The sequence below is a fragment of the Narcine bancroftii genome, chromosome 5 (assembly GCF_036971445.1).
Source record: "Narcine bancroftii isolate sNarBan1 chromosome 5, sNarBan1.hap1, whole genome shotgun sequence".
NCBI lineage: Eukaryota > Metazoa > Chordata > Chondrichthyes > Torpediniformes > Narcinidae > Narcine > Narcine bancroftii.
This window is the reverse complement of record NC_091473.1, coordinates 208,716,609-208,735,855: the sequence shown is the minus strand read 5'-3', so window position 1 is coordinate 208,735,855 and position 19,247 is coordinate 208,716,609. Positions and strand designations below refer to the sequence as shown.

The following is a 19,247-nucleotide window of genomic DNA, read 5'->3' as shown; positions in this document are numbered from 1 at the left end:
TTCATGCCATTGGAACTAATTGGTCGATTTGTTAAGGATCATGTGCTTCTTGGAGTGCAACATTAAGTACGCGTTAAACAAATATACGCACAGGAGTCTTCACTCTGTGGATCAATGGAATGAAGGCTGTCATCCTCAATCTCGAGGGATAGCCACGACGACAAGTCCTAAACGCTTCAGTTTGGGAACACACCCATGCAAGATCCTCAGTCTACACAGCCTACACCATCACCAACACCCACTCCCCTCCCCCCCCCCCCACCCCCACCCCCACGTCAGGTCAGGGAGAGAAGCTCGATCTCTCCCGAACACACCAATCTGTGTCTCGGCAGCCTTTCTCAGAAACTTCTGCTGCACTCTGCAAAACGTTAGGCGAGGGTCTGTGATTGGACTTGGTAACCTGAGTGGAGCATTTTTGTTCATGGGTTTGAGTGTATCGGGGTGGTGGGCAAGGTGGAGGGAGGTGTCTCAGTGTGGAGGAGAGCAATAGGTTGCCAGATGGAGGGATGTAGATGTCAGAGATGGTTATTGAGCAGAACATCTGGTTTTCCCCTCAGCCTCCCATTTCTCCACCCCCTTCCCACAGCCCGAACCTCAGACGGACTTTGCTACTCCCTGCATCGGTGGGAGGAGATGGGGTGAACTAGTTCCTGGTGTGAACCTGCTGGTGTCTCAGCAGGTGGGAGGACCGAGTAAACCCCTTGCCGCACTGGGTACAGGTGAAGGGTCTGTCCCCAGAGTGCACCCTCTGGTGCAACCGCAACTGGGAGGAGCGGGCAAACCCCTTCCCGCACACAAGACAAGCAAAGGGCCTTTCCCCGCTGTGAAGACGTCGGTGTGCCCGCATACTGGAGGACTCAGTGAAAGTCTTCCCACACTCCGAGCAGGCAAAGGGCCTCTCCCCTGTGTGAATCCTCTGGTGTTGCTTCAGGTGGGAGGTCCGAGTGAACCCCTTCCCACACTGCGAGCAGGAGAAGGGCCTCTCCCCGGTGTGGACCATCTGATGGCGCAGCAGGTTTGCAGATGTACTGAACCCCTTCCCACACTGAGCACAGGCAAAAGGCCTCTCCCCCCTGTGAATTGCCTGGTGTCGCACCAGGTACACAGATTGGGTGAATCCTTTCCCGCACTGGGCGCAGGCAAAGGGCCTCTCCCCCGTGTGAATTCTCTGGTGCCGCACCAGATACACAGATTGGGTGAACCCCTTCCCGCACTGGGAACAGGTGAAAGGCTTCTCCCCTGTGTGAATTCTCTGGTGTGTATGAAGTGAAGAGGAGCGAGCAAACCCCTTCCCACACTGGGCGCAGGTGAAGGGCCTTTCCCCGCTGTGAAGCATCTGGTGTTGCCTCAGGTTTGAGGACTGAGTGAACCCCTTCCCACATTGGGAGCAGGGAAACAGTCTCTCCCCAGTGTGAATTCTCTGGTGCATCAGCAGACTGGAATTTTGAGGGAACCCCTTCCCGCAGTAGGAGCAGGTGAAGGGCTTCTCCCCAGAGTGAATCCTCCTGTGGACCCGCAGGCTGGAGGACTGAGTGAACCCTTTACCGCACTGGGAGCAAGTGAAGGGTCTCTCCTCAGTGTGAATTCTCTGGTGTGTCAGCAGGCTGGAGGACTGGGAGAATCCCTTACCACACTCAGAGCATCTATATGGTCTCTCCCCAGTGTGGATTCTCTGGTGTCTCTGAAGGTACGAGGATCGAGTGAACCCCTTCCCGCATTGGGAGCAGGTGAAGGGTCTCACCAAGTTGTGGATTCTCTTGTGTGCCAGCAGGTAGGAATACTGAATAAATGTCTTCCCACACTGGGAGCAGTTGAAGGGTCTCTCCTCCGTGTGAATGATGCGGTGCCTCAGCAGGGAGGAGGACTCAGAGAAGCCCTTCCCACACACAGAACAGGTGAATGGCCTCTCCCCGGTGTGAGTTCTCTGGTGTCGATGAAGATGTGATGACTGAGTAAATCTCTTCCCACACTGCGAGCAGGGAAATGGCCTCTGCCTAGTGTGAGTGCACCTGTGCTCTTTCAGGTCCTGAGAGGTTTGGAAGTTCTTCCCACAGTCAGAGCAGGGGAATGGGATCTCCCGAATGTGGACATACTGGTGTTGCAGCAGTGTGTCAGGGCTGGCGAATTCCTCCGCACACTCAGAACAGGGGAACAGTCTCTCCCCATGAGCGCAGTGATGCGTTTCCAGAAAGTCCGGAAAAAGCTCAGTCTCACCGCACCCATCACACTGGAGTGGTTTCTCTGTGGTGTCACTGGTCACATGATCCTCCATGTTGGCCAATCGATTGAAGCCAAGTTCACACACTCAACAGGGGTGGGCTTTCCCCGCGTTGTGATCCCCACGCTCCAAATGCACGGACAAAGCGCAATGATACTCCAGTCCCGGGAAACACTCCACCTCTGAACCCTGTGGAACAGAAGATGGTCAGAGTGAGGAGCAAGGCTCTTTCCACAGCCCACGTTACAGGATGAGACAAATAATGTCAAAGTTCCAACTTTTATTAAGTCATGGTCTCTGCTTTGCCACAGATGACAGATGGCAACATTGTTACCCCAAAGCCTCGCAGTCGAGAAACTCCATCTGTCCCACAGTCCAATAAGGTGAAAGTTCCACTATTGTCACAAAATATTACATTTAGAATATAACATACATAAAAGTCTTTAACTTTTGTCTACCATAAGACAGACAGAGAGTCGCCACTACAGCACCTGGTGTTCCAAGGCGGTTTCCCCTTCAATTTCTGAATAAGCCTGAGCCTGATTAGCTTCCAAGATCAGATATTCTCAGGTGTATTTAAGCTACTGGATGCTAACACCCCTTTTACACAGCCACTAAAAGACAGGAATTAACCGTTTCACTTACCTGTGTAAATGCAACAAAGGTGGGATGGGGGTGGGGGTCAATTTTCATCCCTTGTATTGCCCATCAGCTCCTGCCTCAAAGGCGCACTGACCCGGCTTTTATTGGTTCAGTGTGAACGACCCGAGCTGGCTTTCAAGACGGGTCGTACACACGCCAATTAAGTGAGATCGCTGTGCAAAAGGGATACAAAACTGCCACCGTCCCAGCCGACTGACGTGGCCTCCCCTCCAATCATCAGGCCCACCTTCCACTCATGCCCTGTCACTCTCCCGGACCCGCCTCCTCGCCAAGGCTCCACCGCCACGTGACCCAATCTCCCGTGGCAACCGTCAATCACACCCTTCACATCTGCGCTTCCCCAGCAGCAGTGGACAGGGGTCAGCGCTTCTTCCGCAAAGATGATGGCGAGAATTCAGCCAGCACCCCGGAGCCGAGGGTGGGTTTTGGGGGGGCGGGGGGGAACGAGGAGGGACCACGGAGATCACACAGACCTGGAGAGCGACGCGGTACCGAACCTTTGACGTCACAGGAAACGCAATTCGCCCACCAATCAGCCGACTTCATTGCCATGGGCCCTGCCCTGCAAGCGGATTGGATAATGCGCCAACTCCCCGGAGCAAGAGCCGATCAATTGGACAGTGTCCAATGGGAGAACTGCAAAATCTGTACCAAGCAACATTCTGACCAATCAGACACAGCACTGCCAGTGATTGATGATTCCACCCACCTCTTGAATCACTGCGGCTCCCGTTCACGGGCTCCCTGTGTCGGCCCTGTCCGCTCATCAAGCTTGATTGAGTACACACAGTGAGCAGATCCCCAAATCACTTTCGGGGAGGGGGAAGGAAGGAAGACTTGCGAGCGGCCAGGAGGCGGCGGTCCAAGTTCTTTTGTCCCTCTCCACGCAAGGCCGGGGGAGGGTGCTTGCGTTGTGGTCACCAATCCCCGGCAATTCTCCAAACTGCTCTCTTTGTTCCCGACGTCACTGTTGGAAGGATTGACAGGGTCATTGTATTCCTTCCACCAGCCCACCCGTAATCATCGTCTTCCACTCTCCCCCGTCCCCATAGTGTTCTGCAACCTGCTCCAGTTTCTGAATGCCCAGCCCAACTGAGTGATCCCATTCCAAATTACCTTCACTTCGACTGGAAAGATAGGCCCATGCACTGTACTTTTCACTGACCTGTCGTTTGTGACTGCACTCTGACTTATTATAACACTACACTCTTCATCTCTTATTATTGCACTACCCACTGTACTTAAATACCCTTGGACTTCTGGACAGAGCACTCAAAGTGAATCTTTTCACAGCATCAAGTACACGTGATCATAATTCAATTCAGCCACCCGCCTTTAAGGTGCATACTGGTAAGGTCGCACCTGAATAGATAATAATAATGGTGATGAGTTTATTGTCATACACAGGGCCGGTGCCAGACTATTTTGCGCCCTAAGCAAGGAAAACTACTTGCACCTCCCAAAAAGATTGCCAACTTCGATTTTCAAAAGCACCTTTTGTATAAAAAAAGGAAGAACAAAACCGAAACTGCAAAATTTACTTTAAATTGCAATAATAAGTAAAACATCAATCTTTGGTTTACTTTCTGAAATACAAAAGAAAATATTTTTGCACACAAATTTGGAACTAAAGAGTACTCGGTAGACCTCCACCAATGGCAACACAACATTAAAATCTTTTATTTCACGCACCTTTAAGTTTATGCACCTTAAGGTTTCTTGGTGGAACCAAACTGTCATGTGAGGACAATATTTTGCTTACAGTCAGAGAAACAAAAAACTGAAAAAACTGGTTTAAAAATGTAATCCCTGTAGAGCTAGTGGAAAGAATCAAAGACTTGTTGATCCAAACCAAGGCTTTTATTAGCAAAAGACAGGAACTCTTCAAAGGCGGCCAACCAGTCCAGAATGATCGGACCTGGCTAAGGACACAACCCTTTAAGGCCCAGACAGTAGGCGTGGCTCTCAGCCAATCGCTGCAAGCACAGTCTAGATACTGTAACTATATACACTATATACATTGGCGATAGATCTGTACTATCACAACCCCCTTGTTAGAGGTAATAATCTTATGAATGGTGTTAAAATGTAAGTCTCATTAAAAAATTCAATTTTAAGCACATCAAAGTCTCACTTTTCGAGCTTTTTCCTTTGCAAATTCTGTCACCAATTCAATCAGATCAAGTGCTGATGCCTGGGCATGTTCAATTGATATAGTTGCCAAGCCATAGAGTCTCTGTTGCAACATTGTTGAGCATATGTAAGTTTTTAATAAGTTTGAGCTTTAAGAAACTACATTCACCACGTGCCACTGATACGGGAAGTGTGAGAAGGATTCTTAGAGCAATGGAAACATTGGGCACATTATCCAGGAGTTTTTTTTATGTAGGATGAAATGAAGTACTCCTTGTGGCAGCATAGACAATGGAAGTCTTCGAGCTATTGCTACAAGTTCACAACACAGATCTTCAGCATCAATATCTTTGTTTCCATTATGCATCAATGATTTTTCCAAATTCTTGCAGCTCTTAAGTACATCTTCACTAGATTTTTTCTTTATACTGTATATATCATACAGGAAGCCAAATAGGGAATTATATTGTTGTAGCCGCAGTGATTCAATCTTCCACAGATTGTATGGCTATGTCTAAGATGGCATAGTAGAAACCTACTTTGAATTTCTGCTTTGGATCTTGTGCTGCCTCTTCCCGGGCCTCATACTCAAACTGCCATTTCCTTCTCCTGTTTTTTAAACTTGTTCTGTCACAAAGTTTTGGAGTATCTCTAGTTCCTTTGTAGCATCTGTCAAAAATTGTTGAAAGCCCTCATCACACCTGCAGTCCACAAGATAAATTCTTAGTCACTTGCAATTGTCTTGTTGCCGAATTTAAATCAGCTTCCTTATTTTGCAGTAGCTTGCTTGTAAGATCAACTTCAAAAAGTATGTTGTACCGTGTCACAAGGGATACCACAAACTTGAATTTACAGAATGCATCAAGTATTTCCAGATTATCCTTTTAGGCTTGTGTCATGAAAGATCTCTATTAAAACATCATATATATTAACAAGATGATATCTCAGTGGTCTCAAAGCAACGATACAACTCTCCCATCTTGTTTCACTCAATGGCTTAACAGTTATGCCAGAGTCTGATTATGTGCCAAGTTAGAATTTGCCAATGCTGAGTTAATGCAGAGAAATAATTATAGATCTGTTGAACCAAACAGAAAAAACTAGTTGCTTCCAGACAACACCTAGCAGCATGTTTAAAGAGTGTGCATCACAGGGCACAAGAAAGGCACGTGGCTTTTTGTCCAGGACTCTCTTTTGTACGCCATTTTCTTTCCCTTTCATGTTACTCCCATCATCATAACCTTGACCACACAGATTCTCAATTGGTAATCCCATTTGCTCAAGCTGTCCAAGAAGAGTTTCTGTCGTAAAGGCACCTGTCGTCTCCTTTAGTGGAACAAATCCCAAGAAATGTTCTCTGATGATAACTTCGGGTTCAGCCATCTCATTATCTGATGGTTTGATTACATCAACAAAACATACAATCATTGATATTTGCTGAAACTGATGAGCATCAGGTGTGCAGTTCAGAATAATTGAATAGTATTTGGCTGAGTTTGCACAAGTTAAAATTTGCTGCTTTATAGCACGAGCTAGAAGCTCGTGAACCATTGTTTCTTGATCTTTAACTTGGCCCAAATATTCATTCATGATAGGATCAAAAAGGGCCAGATATTCTACAAATTTTTAAAAATTTAAAAGTGCAATTTAACTTTACGCCAGGTCTGATAGTTTTTTTAAATGATCAGAATTCCTCTCATGTGAAGAAAGAATTGCTCCCATGTTCTTCCAGTCTTTTAAACCTGCTTCCTGTAGGGATGATGCACCTTTTTTTTTGCTGAATAACTTACAGCAAAAACAAAACACCACATTTTTTGAGGGTGAATACATCAACCATTGACGGCACACTTCTTCGCCATTTGCTAGTCTCCTCTTGTACTATATTGGAGAAAATCTGTTTGGTGTTTTTGGGAAAATCATATGATACAACCTGCTTTGGTCCATGTTGTATGATAAGCTGTCTTAAAGGATCACTGCAACAATCAGGCCAGCTGGCAGGGTCATTGTAATTCAAGTCAGCTTCTTTTGCAGACTTTGCAGTACTCTCAACTTTCTTGACATCCTCTTTTTCCTCTGTGTGTTTTCCAGAAATATCTTCAATTTGTGAAACTTCTGTCTTAATGTCATTTGTAGTAGCAGCACCACATTCAGCTCCCCCAGTTCTAGTTTCAACAAGTTCTTGTTCTCGATTTGCTTCCTGTGTGTGAAGGTGTTTCAGGAAATGCCCCTCTTGCTTTGCTTGCTCCTTAATTTTTTTTCTGCTTTTCGTTTGCGGTACTGAGCTCCAGAAGGTCATTTTTTATCAGCCATCATATTTATCTCCCACAATCTGAGTCCCTAGAAAATGAGTCCATAGAACTGTAGAATACTACAGAACAGAAAACAAGCATCCATACAGTATAAAGAACTGAAAGAAATGAATATTCACTCACCCTCCTTCAAAGCCCGCCGCATTACTCCACTCGTTGTCAACAGGCTAAATGAAGTGCAGCCAATCGCACTAGAACTAAGTGCCTGCACTAAATGTTCCCCCATCTGCAGGCCCACTGGACAAATTGTCTCCAGTAACTAATCCTCCGTGCATGCACAAGTCAACCCTGGTACTCCAACCTACCATGCCCGCATTCACACGTGTGTGCAAGAAATATGGCCGCACAAGGCCTAGTCCCTGGGATGCCGCATTTAACAAGTGCCCCCCCCCTTGCCATTTCTGCCTACACCCCCAAATGGAGAACAAATTAACATCTGGTCTGAGGTAGCACTGGACAGAGGACAGAGTGCCTCAAAAGCCAGACTGTCTGGCCTAAAACCAGATGTCTGGCCACCCTGACACACCCATCTGAGGTCTGTGCCCTAGGCAGCTGCCTTGTTGGCCTAATGGTAGCACCGGCCCTGGTCATACACTCAGCATAATATACACATGCATTGAAATTCTTTCTGCCGTTAAAAAAAAACTACTCCACATCTCCAACAGTATACACCAAATCCTTAAATTGCCTTAGTACAGAAACAAAATAAATATAAACAATTGATAGACGCTAAATATTCTGTTACAGTTAATGCAAGAAAAATAGAGGTTACAATCATGCAAAAAGATCTTTTTGTGGTGCTGGAGTAGTTTATGATTGGGGAAGTAAATGTTCATGAACCGAGAGTGCTGGACTTCAGGCTCCTGTACCTTCTGCCCAAAGGGAGCAGTGAGAAGAGGTGGTGACCAGGGTCCTTCATGATATTGACTGCCATCTTGAGGAGGCGGCTCACATCAATATCTAATGGATGGGAGGTTGGAGCCTGTGATGGGTTCGATGATGTCCTCTACCTTCTGATTTCTGATCTCCTGCAGACAGACAATGTTGTAAAAGACCCCCATCACACTGATCAGAACTTCTTCCCACTGTTCCCTGGAGTACTGCATTCATTTCTGGTCTCCTTAATTTAGAAAGGATTGACTGACTTTGGTGGCTGTGCAGAGGAGGTTCACCAGGTTGATTCTGAAGATGAAGGGGGCTACTCTATGGAGAGAGACTGAGTAGTCACTGGAAGAATGACAGGGCATCTTATAAAAATGTATAAAATTATGAAAAGAATAGAATAAGAGGTTTCCACTGGCAGGCAAGTCTCGTGGAGATGAGACTTAACTAGGCTTAAAATCTAAGGGAATGCACTTTTAAAATCTTTGATTTGGCATTAATACAACAAAAAAATTCCCAGTCACAGCAATAAATTACCTTATTAGTGTTGGCTTCTCAGGTAATTTATTACAGCAACAAGGAATTTTTTTGTCCTCCTTTGCCAAGCAGCTTCAGTTTTGATAGTGGGATTAGATTTTTTAAAAATAAAATATTACTATAACAATTTGTTTGATTGAGAATGCGGGGTACTGCAGATGAAATAGTATGATTTGAGTGTAATGTATTCTGTGCTCTTCTATTTTTTGACTTTTCTTAACTACTCTGGATTTTTTTGATGTGGAATTTCAAGGAAATTCTTATTTGTGGCAGCCAAACAGGTAGGTAGGGTACACCAACAACAAGTGTAAATTACCACAATATCCCAAGACAGAAAAATATTATAGTCCATATAAAAGGATAAATACTCACTGTTGCAGTTAGTGGAAGTGAAAAGGTGATATTTCAGTAGGTTATGCTTTGGATAGTTATTGGAAAGAAATTGCTCTTGAACCTAAAGGTGTTGGACCAGACTTCTGGACCTTGTGTCCAAAGCGTGCAGAGGTAAGAGGTTGTAATTAGGGTGATGTTGTCTGCCTTCTAGAGGTTGATGTCAGTGCTAGTGATAAATTAGGCTGGATTTGCCATTTTCTCCAATCCCATCCTCTGAATCATCTCCCACTGCCCTTAATAGGCCACTCTCAGCCGCGTCTTCAGCCATCTGAGTCGCAGTTCTAGACCTACCTTTCCCTCCTCTTTTAAGACACACAATGAAACCTGCCACTCTACCTGAACAGTGTGCCAACATCAGCTGACATGATGTGGCCTCTGTTTGGATTGTGTTCAGGGGAGATGACCCTGAATAATTCTAAAGCTCTGTTCCTTTCAGATGTTGTGTGCAATTGTTGTAAGCTGATGGGAAAGAGTAGGATAATGGAGATGGTGGGATTGATTTTGCATAATCCGGATACGAGACAGATGGACCGAAAAGTCTGAATCTTTGCCTGCAGCCTTGCCCCGCCCATTCTGATACCTGTATATGATTAGCCTCCGGACAACAAATAGACTGTGGGTCAGGGATGGCATCACTGGATCCTTGGGTGATGTGGGGAGAAAGGCATTTTATTGTCATGAGCATGTCACAAAATGAATTGTGTTGTGGCAGCATTACAGGTGCAAAATTGTTGTTACATTTTTAAAAATAAATAAATGAGTGCAAACAAAAAGAGGAAGTGAGGTAGTGTCTGCAGTTCATTATCCATTCAGAAATCTGATGGCAGAGAAGAAGCAGCTGTTTTTGTGCTGTCTTCAGGTTCCTGTGCCTCCTTCCTGAAGGAGAAGAGGGTGGTGGGGGTCCTTGAGGATAGAGGCTGCTTTCTTGAGACACCACCTCTTGTAGATGTCTTCAAAAGAGTGAAGACTGATACCCATGAAGGGTCTGGCAAGAGTTCACAACTCTGTCGCCTTTCCCTGTCCTGTGCATTGGCACCTCCATACCAGACAGTGATGTGACCAGTCAGAATGCTCTCCATGGTCCACCTGCAAAAATTTGCAAGTCTTTGGTGACATAACATGACATACCAGTCTCCCCAAACTCCACACAAAGTATAGCTGCTGACGAGCCTTCTTTTTGATTGCATCAAAATGGAGCCCTGCATTTGATTATCAGAGGAATTTCACCAGGAAGTTGAAATTCTTAATCCTTTCCACTGCTGACCCCCTTGATGAGGACTGGTTTGTCTTCTCCAGATTTACCCCTCCTGAAGTCCACACTCAACCAGCTGATCTATCTCACTCCTGTATGATTCCTCAGTGCTGTCCACGATTCTACTGATGACTGTGTCTTCAGCAAACTTGTAGATGCCATTTGAATTGTGTCTAGCCACATGGCCATGGGCGTAGATTGAGTAAAGCAGTGGGCTAAGCATGCATCCTTGAGGTACGTCTGTTCATTCTAAGTGAGGAGGAGGCATCGTTTCCGATTCATGCTAACAGTCATCTGCCAATGACAGTGATCCTCCCTCCCTCGCTAGTCCAACCTGCTTGCATTTGGCCTATAACCCCATCCCATCCATAAATCCATATGAACTTTCCACCTGCCCTCATTTGGCCCCAATGCGTCTAAACCCATCCTATCCATGTATCCATGCCTCAACCATATCCTCTGGCACACATTCCATGCACACAACATCCTTTGTCGAACAAAAAAGTTATCCCTCAGGTTCCTGTTAAATTTCTCCCCCTTACCTGGTTTCTGATTCTTTTGCTCTGGCCAAAAGACTGCGTTCACCCAATCTATTCCCCTTCTGATTTTGTACACCTCTGTGAGATTACCCTTCATCCTCCTGCACTCCAAGGCATAAAACCCTAGCCTGCTTAACCTCCCCCCACAGCACAGCCCCCTTCTCCCTGTCCCCAAGTCCTGGCAACATCCTCATAAATTTTATCTGCACCCTCTCTACAGAAATTCTTACTTCCTGCAGCCTAACAGGTAGTTAATGAAGAAAAAAGCTACAATAGTATACATTACAAGAGGTCCTATATACAAATGACAGATGATAAATATTCAGTAGAGGGGTGGCCAAACTTGCTTAACACAGTAGCCACATATGATAAACTGCAATGTTTGAGAGCCACAATCTCACAATCGCAAGCCACACACACCAACACCATCATTGTGAGCACTGGCTCATACAATTCTCAACTCAGTCAACACATTTATAGGAGCCGCACATTATACGTCAAGAAGCTGCATGTGGCTCACGAGACACAGTTTGTCCATTCCTGCCACAGTGCAACAAGAAAGTGACTTTACAATCGTGCAGATACACAGACAGTTTTAGTAATGTCAGAGCAGTCTGTAATTAATGGATCGAGGACAGGTTCAGAGCCTGATAGCTTTTGGAAAGAAACTGTTCTTCAGCCTAGAGATGTTGGTCTTCAGGCTTCTGTACCTTCTGCCCAAAGAGGTTGTGACCAGGGTAATGGAGGACCTTTGCAACATTGTCTGCCTGCAGGGTAACAGAAACCTGAAGGTAGAGGACATTATGTCCATCACAGGCGCTGACCTCCCATCCACTGCAGACATCAATGCAATGTGCTGCCTCAAGAAGGTAGCCAACATCATAAAGGACCCCCCACCCCCGTTAAGGGCCAAAGGATCACAATCTCTTCTTACTGCTCCCTTTGGGTAGAAGGTAATAGAAGCCTTGTCCATAACAGAGTGTGATGGTTGTATGGAATGGTTGAAGCAGAATACATTATAGGTTGGGTTCAGAGGGCTGTGGGCCAAAGACAGACAGGTGGGACTCATGTTGATGGGATATTTAGGTTGCCGTGGGCAGGTTGGGCTAAAGGGCCTCTTTCCACACTGCCTGACTATCACCATGGTTACAACCTCTTCTCACTATGACTTTTGAGCGGAAAATACAGCGCCTGAAGTCCAGCACCTCCAGGTTCAAAAACAGTTTTCATCCAAACAGTTACCAGGCTTCTGAACTTCTGCATAGGACCTTAACTCTGACCATAAATTACTATGGGATACCCAATAGATCTGACTGCACTTCTGAAATCCTGAAACATTGGTTTCCCTTTTCTTCCTATTGATGCTGTGTGACCTGCTGATTTTTTCCAGCACATTTGTGTATTGCATGACTGAAATCATTTTTTTTGGGATGATCTGCAACTGAATATTTATTAATCTATCCTTTTTATATTTATTACCTCTTTTTGAGGGCACATAGGGTGCTGGCCTTCATTAGCTGAGGGATTGAGTTCAAGAGCTCCATAAATTCTGGTCATCTCATTGCAGGAAGGGTGTATATGCTTAGGAGAAGGTGCAGAGAAGATTTACGAGGATGTTCCCCGGATGGAGAACATAACTAGGAAGCCAGGGCTTTTCTCTTGGGAGCAACATAGGATGAAACAAGATTATAAAGGGAATAGAAAGGGTGTACAGCCAGCTTATTTTTTCCAGGCCAGAAATGAGCAATACCAGAGGTAAAGTTTATTTTTAAACACAGAGCATGGCGAGTGTCTGGAATTCATTGCCAGGGTGGTGTGGAGGTTGAGGTATATTCAGAAGACTCTTAGATTGTCATATGAATCTGGACTGAGGGAGGGAAAGGTTAGAATTTTGTGGAGTAGGTTTATGTAGCCAGCATAAAAAAAGTGCGCAATATCCTGGTAAATCCTATACCCAATCCATATCCCTCCATACCCCTCCTATCCATGTACCAGTCCCAGTTTTTCTTAAATGTTAAAATTGAGTCCGCATTCACCATTTAGTTGCCATCTTATTCTATACTCCCACCACTCTCCAGTGTAAAGAAATTTACCCAGAGTCCAACCATTCACGGATGTCCTCTGGTTTGCATCTCACTTAACCTCAGTGTAAAAAAACCGACTTACATTTACTGTGTCTGTACCCACCATAATTTTGTACCGTATACCTCTATCAAATCTCCTGCCATTCTTCCACACTCCAAGGAATAAAGTCCTAACCTGTTTAAGCTATTTTTCCTGCTAATCAGATTCTCAAGTCCTGGGAACATCCTAGTAAATCTTTTCTTAACACTTTCAATTATATTAATTTCTTTCCTGTAGTTAGGTGACCAAAACTACACACAAAACTCCAAATTGGCCTCACCAACATCTTGTACAACTTTACCATAACATCCCAACTCCTATAATTAATACTTTGATTTATGAGGGCCAATGTGACAAAAACTCTCTTTACAACCCTATCTACCTGTATCATCATTTTAAAGGAATTATCTGTGTTCCCATAATCCTTTTTTTACTCCTCAGTACCCTACTATTTAGCATGCATGTCCAACCTTGGTTTGTCTTTCTAAAATACAACCTCATAGTTGTCTGCATTAAATTCCATCAGCAATTTTGCAGCCCATTTTTCCAGCTGGTCCAGATTTCTCTGCAAACTTTGAAAGAATTCCTCGCTGTCATAACGTCTCCAATCTTTGTGTCATCTGCAAACTTGCTGATCCATTTTTATCACATTATCATCCACGTCATTGATATAGATAACAAACAATAATGGTCCCAGCACCAATCCCTGAGGCACATCACTAGTCACAGGCCTCCAGTCTGAGAAGCAATCATCCACCACGACTCTCTGGCTACTCCCATCCAGCCATTGTGATACTACTTCACCCTGAATACTTAGTGTCTGAACCTTCCTGACTAACCTCCCATGTGGGACATTGTCAAAGGCCTCACTAAAGTCCTTGTAGACAACATCCACAAGCTTTCCTTCATCAACTTTCCTGGTGACCTACCATACACAAATCCATGCTAATGTCAGGCTCACCAGTCTGTAATTTCCTGGAGTCTTTTTTTTTAAAGTGGAACAATACGAGCTACCCACCAATCCTCCAGCACTTAATCCATAGCTCAGGGCCCCTGCATTTCTACACAAGCCTCCCTCAAGGTCAGGAGGAATACCTTGTCAGGCCCTAGGGATTTATCCACCTTTATTCCCTTTAAGACAGCAAACAGCTCCTCATGTTTAAACAGTTTTAGTTCCAGGACCTTATTGCTTATTTGCCAAACTTCCCTAGATTCTGTGCCAATTTCCTGAGTAAATAGAGATGCAAAAAAAATTATTTAAAATCTTCCCCCCACCCCCCCCCCCCCAACTCTTTTGGTTCCATACAGAGCCAATCACTCTGATCTTCAAGAGGACCAATTTGTCCCTTACTAGCCTTTTGTTTTTAATACATCTGTGGAAGCCCTTAGGATTTTTCTTCACCTTGTCTGCCAAAGAAACCTCACGTCTTCCTTTAGCCTTTCTGATTTCCCCCTCGTTTTTCCTGCACTTTTTTGCTCCTCAAATACCTAATGTGCTCCGTTTCTGATGTCTGCTACACATCTATCTCCTTCTTCACCATATCCTCAATATCCCTCGAAAACCAAGTTTCCTTATGCCTGTTAACTTTGCATTAAATCCTTACAGGAACATACAAACTCTGTACTCTTTGAAGGCCTTCCACTTACTGCATAAACCCTAACCAGAAAGCCACCTAGACCAACCCATGCTTTCTAGATCCTTCCTCATTTTCTCAAAATTGGCCAATTAGAATCTCAACCCAAGACCCAGACCTATCCTTAACTATAATTATCTTGAAACCAATAGCATTATCAACATTGGACCAAAAGTAGAACGTAGAACACTACAGCACAACACAGTACAAGCCCTTTGGCCCTTGATATTGTGCCGACCTATATATTCCAAGCAAAAAAAATTAATAAACCCTTCCTACCTCGTAACTCCTTATGTTTCTTTTATCCATGTGCCTAAGAATCTCTTAAATGCCCTTGATGTTTCAGCCTCCACCTCCACTCTTGGCAAGGCATTCCAGGCACCTACAACTGTGAAAAACTTACCCCTGATGTTTCCACTAAACTTTCCTCCCTCCACTTTGTACAGATGTGATCTAGTGTTCTGTATCCTATATTTATTTAATTGTTCCCACCCTGGGAACAAGGCTGTCTACCCTTTCTCTACTTCTCAGAATCTCATAGACTTCTATTAAGTCACCTCTCATCTTTCCTCACTCCAAATAGAAAAGTCCTAGCTCTGCTAACCATGCCTCTTAAGACTTATTTTGCAATTCAGCCGATATCCTGGTTAATCTTCTTTGCACTCTCTCCATCGCTCCCAAACCCTTCCTATAATGAGGTGACCAGAACTGAATATAATATTCTAAGTGTGATCTCACCAGAGATTTTTAGAGTTGCAATATGACCTCTTGACTCTTGAACTCAATCCCCAGAATAATGAAGCCCAGCATCCCATCAGCCTTCTTAATTATCCTATCAACCTTGAGAGATGTATGGATTTGGACCACAAGGTCCCTCTGTTCCTCCACACTGTTAAGTATCCAACCTTAACCCTGTACTCAGCCTTCAGGTTTGACCTTCTAAAATGCATCACCTCACTCTTCTGTCACCTGTCCTGTCTCATTCCCTAAGAGGAGATCCAGTATTACACTCTCTCTAGTTGTTACCACAATATATAGATTTTTTTTTTTAAACTTTCTTGAACACATGACATACTCTAAGCCACTGATACACTGGCCTCTTCATCAAGAACTTGGTCAAAGACATTTCACCTGCCAAATCAAGGTCAGATCATGTCCTCCTTCAATTCCAGAGCCAAGGGAAAATGTTCTAGTGGTGGTCCAGGGTATGATCAGAGATTTGTGATGATCCACTGTCAAATATACTCTGAATCATTGACACTCATGGATATATATGCCCCAAATTTCAATGATGAACAATTCATACAAGATATAGTTCTGAAAGTAACAGAAGGGTGTGAAAATGTTTTGATTGGAGGTGATTTTTACTTTTGTCTGGATCCAGTCATGGACAAGTTAGCAAGGAAAGTAATAAGGGCCAGGGCAGCTAAATCTATGCTGGCCTTTATGAAAGGGCTACATTTAATAGATGTCTGGAGAAGGCAGAATCCGAGAGAGAGAGATTATTCCTTTTACTCAAGACAATACAATTTCTACACCAGAATTGATTTATTTATGGCATCATTCCAATTAGAGGGAAGGTTAGTGGGGACCAAGTACATGGCTCAGTTACTGTCTGACCATTCACCCTGACTCTATCCATTATAATGCCAGATAAAAAGGCCACAGTGTATAGATGGTGCAATAACTCATTGCTGTTGGGAAACCAAAATTTTTTCGCTCCATTAAAGCTCAGATAGATTGGTAGTAGAAGGACAGTTCATCTCACAGAACCAATAGCTTCCTATTATTGGACACATTAAAGGCTTATTTAAGGGGCAAGATCATTGGATATACCAAAGGTATTAAAAAGAAACATATGAAAGAGATTAACAACTTGGAATGGGAGGGAGCCCAATTGGAAAAAAATGATCAAAGATAAGGTTCAGAAGAAAAATGAATTTAAAAAACTCAAATATAATACAAAGCAAATATATAAAAATAATTTACTTTCGAATATTTGGTTCTCGAAGAGAATTAGAAATGTAGAAGATTGTTATGAAGGAGGAAATTTAATGTCATTTCAACAATTAAAAAATAAATATAGGATACAGAATAACAGTATTTTGTTATTATCAAATAAAAGCATATTTATGAGAATAAACCAGGTTCAACAATGTTATTATCTAAAAGTAGTGAAATAGAAGTCTTGATTTGTAATAGATCTATTAATAAATTTATATCAACCATGTATTTATTATTGCAAAAGGGAACTCAAAAGCAGGGTATTCATAGATCTAGATAGAGATGGGAGACAGATTTAAATATTATTGGGGAGGAAAATTGGTCTGAACTATGTCTGGATAGTATGACAAATTCAATAAATATTAGATATAGAATGGTTCAATACAATTTTTTTTACATCAATTATATCTTACCCCACAAAAATTAAATAGATTGAAGTCTGATCTTTGAGATCAATGTTTTAGATGTAGCCAGCAAGTGGAACTTTTCTTTTACATTCTACATGATCATGTGCAAATTGAGACCATTTTGGATAGAATTAGGAACTTTTTTGGAGCAAGTCACAGAGAGTTAAATTTCCACAGGATCCAATGTTATTTTTACTGATTAATATTTCAGTAATTAGACCAAAATTGAAACAGAATTTATACCAAATAGAATTTGTGAAAATTGCGATTAGCAGTTGCAAGAAAATGAATAGCAATAACATGAAATTGGATTCTCATTTACATCTGAAAAGATGGCATACAGAAATTCATAGCTGTATACCTCTTGAGAAGATCACATACAACTTGAGAAATAAATATGATACTTTTTTGAAAATTTGGTGCCCATATTTACATATTGTAGGTAAATGGGCTTTCCCTAAACCTGGTGAAACTTTGTTAACTCACATGGAATAAATAAACAAATAAAATTGAATACAGTTAGAATTGAGTGAAAGACAACCAAGTCCACTACTTTTTCCTTTCTTAACTAATTATACTCTTTTTCTTCTTTCTTTTTCTATCCTATTGGGGTTATTATGGTGGGGGGAAGTGGTTGGGGATTATTTTATTTTATTTTTGTGTGTTTTATAAAACCATCATGTACAATGGATTTGAAATGATTACATTATTATATTTTATGTTTTGCAATGTATGGAAAATTTAAATTTTTTAAAAAATTCAAACATACAAGACAGAAAAGTTGATCTTAAGATCTAGACAACAGTATTACGAGCTGGGAAAAGGGCCCTTAAAGGCGAGTCCTGCAGGTGAGGGTGAAGAGGTCTCAAGAACAATCAATGCAATCCCAACAGGGGAAAGCAAGATTTCACATAAACCAAAGAAAATACACAGAATATTTAGAAATTTTTACAAAGAATTGTATAAATCAGAATCAGTGGAGGATTCCGTTAAAGTAGATATTATTAAAGTAGATAATATCTTGCTTACACTGGAATTACAAATTTCAATCAAGATGAACAAGCATGGCTGAGTGCTCCCTTCTCTAGAGAGGAGATCAAGAAATCTCTGGCTCATTACAGACCAACAAGTCACCAGGGGAGGATGGGTTCCCCATCGAATTTTAAAGTTCAAAGACCTCTTAATGCCCCTCTTTATGAGAGATCAGGACTCTCCTAGAGTCTTTCTCCACAGCAATTATCACAGTGATCCTGAAAAAGGATAGGGATCCAGTGAATCCTTCCTCCTATATGCCCATTTCATGGAGTACATCCAATAGGCAGAGTTTCCCACTGTTCCCAGCATTGCTTATATTAGCTATTGAACCGCTGTCATAAGGAATTCAACGGGATCCAGAAATAAAGGGGTTCAAGTTAGGCCAGGAGGGTAACAAAATCAATTTATTTGCAGATGACGTGTTAGTATAATTTGACTCGCCCATTGGTGAGGCTGAAGACCATGCTGGAAGATCTCTGGGCACAAGATAAATTTGGATACAAGTGAAATCGTGTCCCTTGACAAAGGGGGATTGCAGATAGAACCAACAAGGGACCCAGTTTAAATGGCTGTAAGAGAGCATTAAATATTTGGGGATAAAAGTGGATAAAGATTTTGAGTAATTTATACAACTCAATTATCTCACTTTGCACCAGAGGACTGAAGAGGATTTGGATAGATGGAAACCCTGCCCATAACTTTGGTGGGCAAAGCTAATTGTGTTAAAATGAAGGTGATCTCAAGACTGCAATATTTATTTCAGTCCTTGCCATCCCATTGCACCAGGGCTTCTTTAAGGTGCTCAATGGATGTGTAGGGAAGTTTCTTGTGGAATGATGAGGCGGCTAGGGACTCCATGGAAATATTGACTTGGGATTTATGAACTGCGAGGTCTGAAATTACCAGATTTCAAAAAGTACTTTTGGTTGACCCAGTCAAGATTTAGCACTTCTTTCTATGAGGGAGGTGGTACTCCCTCCTGGGCATAAAACGACTGCACATGGTAGGAGAAAAGATAGCAGGAGAGTTAATATATGTGGACACTAATTGATATGAAGGGAAACAGATAACCCCATATTAAAATATGTAATTCAGACATGAAAAAAAAATCAATGCA

The 19,247-nt window shown here is 43.0% G+C and overlaps 1 protein-coding gene across 4 annotated transcripts in view; it reads right to left on the bottom strand.

Moving 5' to 3' along the window:
• LOC138764681 (zinc finger protein 420-like) overlaps positions 1 to 3,848 on the bottom strand; it is a 68,156-nt gene extending 64,308 nt beyond the window's left edge. Inside the window, exons 1-2 of one of the 4 annotated variants that reach the window (XM_069940900.1) lie at positions 3,591 to 3,848; positions 276 to 2,407 (exon numbers count right to left, since the gene is read on the bottom strand). In XM_069940900.1, coding sequence (XP_069797001.1) covers positions 644 to 2,272 — 1,629 coding nt within the window. In that variant the 5' untranslated portion in view covers positions 2,273 to 2,407; positions 3,591 to 3,848 and the 3' untranslated portion in view covers positions 276 to 643. Of the gene's footprint in view, positions 1 to 275; positions 2,408 to 2,863; positions 3,280 to 3,354; positions 3,392 to 3,590 lie in introns of those variants that run through there. The other 3 variants (XM_069940901.1, XM_069940902.1, XR_011358282.1) reach the window with 3 other exon arrangements.
• Between the last annotated feature and the right edge of the window lie 15,399 nt (positions 3,849 to 19,247).